Below are 6,000 nucleotides of genomic sequence, written 5' to 3' on the forward strand. Positions count from 1 at the left end.
TCCCAATGCATTATTATTTTAGAGGAAAAATAGGAAGGGAAATCTACTTGTTCCAGCCCTGCCCTTTTCAGAATTATGAATTTGCAATTTACGGTATCCATTAAAGTCACCCCCCCCACACACATCTAGGATGAAATTAAATCAGTAGAGTTTTCAACTAAACATTAGGAAGAACTTCCCAACAGAGCAGTTCCTCCATGGAACAAGCTTCCTTAGGCGGTGATGGGCTTTCCTTCCTTGGAGTTTTTTAACCAGAGGCTAGATGGCCATCTGATAGCAATGCTGATTAGCCGCCCTGAGCCCGCTTTGGTGGGGTAGGGCGGGATAGAAATCGAAATAAATAAATAAATAAATAAATAAATAGGTAAATTTAGGCCGGATTTATTTATTTATTTATTTGTGAGTTTCCTGCATTGTGCAGGGGGTTGGGCTAGATGACCCTGGAGGTCCCTTCCAACTCTATGATTCTAAATCAGTAAAATCTGCAATTGTTAGCAACAGAAAGACCCACTCAGATCAGCACTACTATGAATCTGGGGAGACTGAGTTAGCATTGTCTCTTACGTGGCTGGGCCCCTCCCCCCCATGGAGAAATGACAGCTATTCTGGCAGTGTCAAGTACCTGCTTGCATGGATGGAAACCCCAACTAATCAAGGGAGACACCAGGCATACATTCTGCTGATACTCAGTTGGTCTCAGTAGTGATATGCTTTCAAGATCACAGCTCTGCTCTGGAAGACTGGGGTGGCCTCTGGGAGTGCTCCTGAGCATGTGCAGAGTGCTTTCCTCTTTCTACAGAGCAACCACAATCTATCCCCACTTGCTTAGTCACAGGGTGGATAAGGCTTCCAGCTCTAGCCCTTATGACTGTCTGGTTTTTTGAAAAACTCTCCACTGGGAACAGTCCCTAGCAGTCTTTTTGTTGTGTGGCAAGCAGAAGCACAAGTTTTTCAGAGATGAGTGGGAAAGGGGTGCTTCACCTGTTGAATTTTGAAAGCCACAGAAGCCCTAGGGAGACTGCCACCTTTCTTCACCCTGCATGCTTTCCCATTTCACATTATCAGAGTTGCATTCTCTTTCTGCATGCCACCAATTAGCCTGGCCACATTTCCCTGAAGGAACTGCTGCAGGTCTTATTGCAGTTAATTGGAAAAGAGCTTGAAGCTACTGAAGGCAAAAGATTAACCCTTGGATGGTTGTTCACTTATGAAGGGGCTAAGCCAGTGCGGGGTACAGACGGGTTGCTTGGTAGAGGCTGTTCCATTGGAATTTCAGCCAGTGATTCATTTCCATGAAGGCATTTGAGGGCATGGGTGTTTGGAAGTCACTTGTAAGATCAGCTCCCAGATCTGTGGAGACCAGTTATGGTATCTGATGGTACTCTGCACATGCTCAGATGAACTCTGTGTAGTCCTATATACCAAGGCTGAATTTTAACACAGGGAGACAACAAGTCACAGTTGCCAACTTTATTTTCCTGGCTGGACTCCTGCATCAACAATAGCTGGATGACAAGACGACGCAGGTGAATTATTCCTCCCCCATCAATGGAGAAAAGAAAAAGCAAGCAAGCCAGATGATCCAGATGAAACTGTGAACTGTAAGTCCCACTGCCTTCTGCAGTAGAGCTATCTGCTTCCACTGAAATCGCTGGTTCACACAAAGTGTTGCAAACAGGCCTGGAGAAGAAAGTCCTGTCTCTTTAACAGAGACAATGTTTAAAAAAAACCCCACAAAAATGGTCAGCTGAAGCTTTTCAGGGCAGGGGAAAAAATAATATCCCCTGACCTGGATAGCCCAGGCTAGCATGATCTCCTCTGATCTCAGCCTTGGCTAATACATGGATGGGAGACCTCCAAGGAATACCAGGGTTGTGACCTGGCAGCAGGCAATGGCAGACTGCCTCTGAACATCTCTTGCCTTGAAACCCACCTATGGGGTCACCATAAGCCAGCTGTGGCTTGATGCCTCCCCCAAAAAGAACACCCTATTAAGCTTCTGCTAAAGGGACAGGACATTTCTCTCTCTCCAGCCAGCTGGCAACCCTGATGATGGCAGAAATGAAAGACTTGGAATGCTCCCAGCAAATTCCTGGAGATTTGCAGTTGGAACATGGGGCAGGGGAGGGACCTCAGTGAGCCAATAGTGCCATCAAATCTATCCCCCAAAGCAGCCATTTTCACCAGGGGAATTGATCTCTGTAATCTAGAGATCCATTGTAATGCTGGGAGATCTCCAGGCCTGACTTGAGGTTGGCAACCCTATAAAAGGAAGGGGGAAATAATACAAGAGGTGGCATGTAGGGCTGCCACTTTTGCAACTCGCCCTTGTTCCTTGATCTTTAGCAACAGTTTGAACTGCAAGCAAGATAGATCCAGGGGGACAACTGTGTTGGTCTGAACCAGTAGAACAGATTTTGAGTCCAGTGGCACCTTTAAGGCCAGCAAAGGTTTATGCGCCTTTTTTGTATCTGATTGTATCTGAAGAAGTGGGTGTGCATGTAAGAGCAGGTGAGTGTCTGACGGAAAAGCGTTATCTGCTGATTTGCCCACAAGAAGCTGCCATTTGAGGCACAAGAGCAAGTTAGCTGTGTGCTGAGTAGGTTGGCAGTCCTGCCAGGAAGGGGGCCATGCCTTGTGCTTAAGCCAGTCCTGAAATCCCTTTTGCCTTTTAAAAGCAGCAGATGCCTCAGCTGCAACAGAGTTGAAGCAAAGGGGGAGGGGGTGTTAACAAGGATGAAGGGGGAGAAACATCCTCCAGTCATCAGCATTAGAGAGGGCTCTCACCCAATTAAAGGAAGCTCAGCTGATTAATGATATGCATCAAAATAGATTAATTTTACTTACTTAGCTACAGAACTTCAAATCTACTTTTCAACAGTGGCTGCCAAAGAGGGTGTACAGTCATTCAGCCCAACACCTTCAAAATCATATGCTAACATGGACTTGCATTTCACAATATATGTTATTAATTTTCTGCATTAAAAAAAAAATGCTTTCCAGTATTGAGGGCACCTTTGTTTAACCAACTAGAAGGTTTTTAATCTGTTATTTTCACCCATGCAACATCAAAATAGGGCAGCTGTAATCAAAGGTCACCTAACACAAACCCCTAGTCTGGATACAGCCCTGGGGACTCTGCTGGAAATCAATTCAATAAACCTGTATTAAAGAAATGGGATGTTTTTCTCCAGGTCTGCTGGCAGCCCTTACTGAACGTCCTCAGCCACATTAGATATACTGGTCCTAATCTTGGCAAAGTTAGTGCTGCAATCTCTTGCTTCACTTTCCTAGCTATAAACTCAAATTAAGGGCTTCCATTGCAAGAGGGGAACACACACATCCCATTGGAACCCAGAGCTTGAAAGAGGTGCTTGGCTGCATTCTGTAGGATTTTGTCACAACTATCTGGATTGGGGCTGGGCTTGCCCACTGATCACAGGCAAATCCCCCTCCCCACCACAAAAGGCCTGGCCCAATTGTATCTTTTAGCAGAGGTTGGATCTGAAGAAGATAAGTGGGTGATACTGGTCACAGCATGGAGAGAAGCCCTATCACTTGCTCAGAACAAACTCCTATTAAGCACAGGAGCAGGAGTCACCAAGAACATTGGCATCCCAGAAGAGAAATCAGCAAATGTTCATGTTTCTGGAAATTCATTTATAGTAGAAATACAAGCAGCCAGCTCTTATGCCTGGTTAGTCAGAAGTTTGGAGTCTAAAAGGGATGGGAGGGGGACCCCCAAATCAGTCTCAAATTAGTATCACAGGCCTAATTTGTACAACTTAGGTTGCCAACTGCCAGGAGAGAGGAGGGGGAAACCTATTTTTTTAACGGAATGTTTTAATTTTGTTGGGGGGGGGTTAGTTCTGGTTTTAATTAATTCACTGATCGTTGCTGCTGTTTGTTTGGTTTGAAAAGGTGATTTTATTCTATACGTTTTCACTTGTTGATGTTGGTGGCCCTTAAGAGGGTAGAAATGTGGGATATGTCATAAAATAATAATAAAAAAACAATTGTATCAGCGGCCCATTTCCACACACTATGCCACTCTCAGAGGAACAGGACACATTTATCCAGGCCTGTTGGCAACCCTAACAGCCAATTACTGCTCTCTGTGAGAAAAGCAGAGTTAAAACAGCCTACATATGGTATTTAGAATGGCATGGTATTGAATATACTACGATTCTATATTCTAATTGGGGGGAAACGTTTACAATTAAAAATGTAATAGTCCTGTATTATCATTTGAGATTTGACCACTTAAGAGTTAAGATGGCCACCTTTTTAAATTGCCTCTGCTCCTCTGCCTTTCATGGAAGTTTGAAGCACAGGCATGAAAAGTAGAACACTTCCTCCCACCTCCACCCCCACAAAACTTTTGCTCCATGCCATTCAAAGCTTCACCTGCTCCATTTTTAATTTTTTTGCATGCTGGGCTGCTTTGGTAGCCACACAGGAGTTTTTAAAATTGGGGTGGGGGGGGCGCCTTGCCAGAACTTCAGGGGAAGGCAGAATTGCTCCCCCCCCCCCCCTTCAGCATCTTGGAGGGGAGCAGCAGCAATTTATCAGCAAAAGGGATGAAAAACATAAGCAGCTGTGGAGAGAGAGAGACCCCATCCAAGATCCCCACCCATTCCAGAGCATCGCGACCAATTGCCTCTTTGACATCTCCGACAGGGGAGTCCAGATGCCCGTCCACTGTTCCAAGGGGAGCATCCTTGGACAGGTACCCCCAAAGGACCGTCTCCGCCCCGCCCCTGCAGGACAGCTGTCTTCTTTCCGTGCCCCCCCACCCCACCCCAGGCAGCCGTGCCCACTCACCTCCCCGCTGGGTTCTTCGGCCACCGGCGAAGGGCTGGTCCTCCGGGTCTCCTGCATGCATCCACCTGTGTCTCGCCGCTTGCCCTGGCCACCGGGAGAAGGAAGAGATGCTGCGCGCGCGGGGAGCAGCCTCGGGGGGAGTCGTCAGCAGCAGCTGCACAGCATCCCCTTCTGGAGGCAGAGGGGGGACTGCTGCGCTGCGAAAAGGTGTCGCGCTCGGGGCTCTGCCCACTCAGAGGCGGACGCTGCAGCGAAGAAGGAGAAGAAGACGCTGCTGCCGCTGTTGCTCTCCGGGCACACACACGCCCCGCCCCGCCCCGCCCCTCGCCAAGTCAGCCGTTCATTCCGCCGCTCTTCCCGTTGGGGTGGAAGGCTTGAAAACCGGATCCAGATTACTGGGCCGCGAGCCACACGGCGGTTCTTGCCCTGCTATGGAGAAGGGGCTTGTAGGGTAGTCAACAGGAGAACAATGTGCTGCCCCTATTACAGAAGCTTCGTGGGATCGACTTCTGTGCTCCAGAAGCCTCAGCTGCCCATTTCCGTCCCTGAGTTCCAAAGGAAGGGGACAAGGCGCTTTCTCCCGGCTGGTTGGCAACCCTCAATACAGGAGAGTGGCCAAAAACAACAGTAGCCCACTGTGGGTCTGTTGGAGTTGCCAGCTGGCTGCTGTGGCAAGAAACAGATCGAGGTCCTGAAATTTAGAGCTCCAATACATCCCTTCCAAACGGACAGCGATCTTATTTTGTGTCCCTAAAATATGCAATGGGATGGCCAACTGGCGAAGAAAAAAGCTCCATCCTCTGGGCCTGCCCTTCTACCAAAGTCAGCACGTGAAGCTTGCTGGATCAGATCTGAGTCCAATTAGTCCACCCTCCTCTTTCACACAATGGCCAACAGTTGCCCCCTCTTTGCTCTCCAGTGGAATTGAGGTTCAAAACTTTTCTGCCTTAGAACATGGAGGTCAATTTGCTTCATTTGTTCCAGAGGTGGTCAAACTTGCTTAATGTAAGAGCTGCATAGAATAAAGGTCAGATATTTGAGAGCTGTAAGACATGAACATCAGATGTTTGAGAGCTGAAAGGCAAGCAGGCAAGGGAGAGGTGGAAAGAAAGCAACTTTAGCTTTAGATGCATTCTACCAGGCTGCCAGCTGGCTTGGACAAGTGATTTAAAGAGA

General features: G+C 47.6%; 1 protein-coding gene across 2 annotated transcripts in view; it reads right to left on the reverse strand.

Moving 5' to 3' along the window:
- Positions 1-5,143, reverse strand: part of RIMS3 (regulating synaptic membrane exocytosis 3) — an 82,108-nt gene extending 76,965 nt beyond the window's left edge. For both annotated transcript variants that reach the window (XM_060258309.1, XM_060258311.1), the window contains exon 1: positions 4,825-5,143. In XM_060258309.1, coding sequence (XP_060114292.1) covers positions 4,825-4,881 — 57 coding nt within the window. In that variant the 5' untranslated portion in view covers positions 4,882-5,143. The remainder of the gene's footprint in view (positions 1-4,824) is intronic.
- Positions 5,144-6,000: the final 857 nt, after the last annotated feature.

The sequence above is a fragment of the Heteronotia binoei genome, chromosome 17, assembly GCF_032191835.1.
Source record: "Heteronotia binoei isolate CCM8104 ecotype False Entrance Well chromosome 17, APGP_CSIRO_Hbin_v1, whole genome shotgun sequence".
Taxonomy (NCBI): Eukaryota; Metazoa; Chordata; class Lepidosauria; order Squamata; family Gekkonidae; genus Heteronotia; species Heteronotia binoei.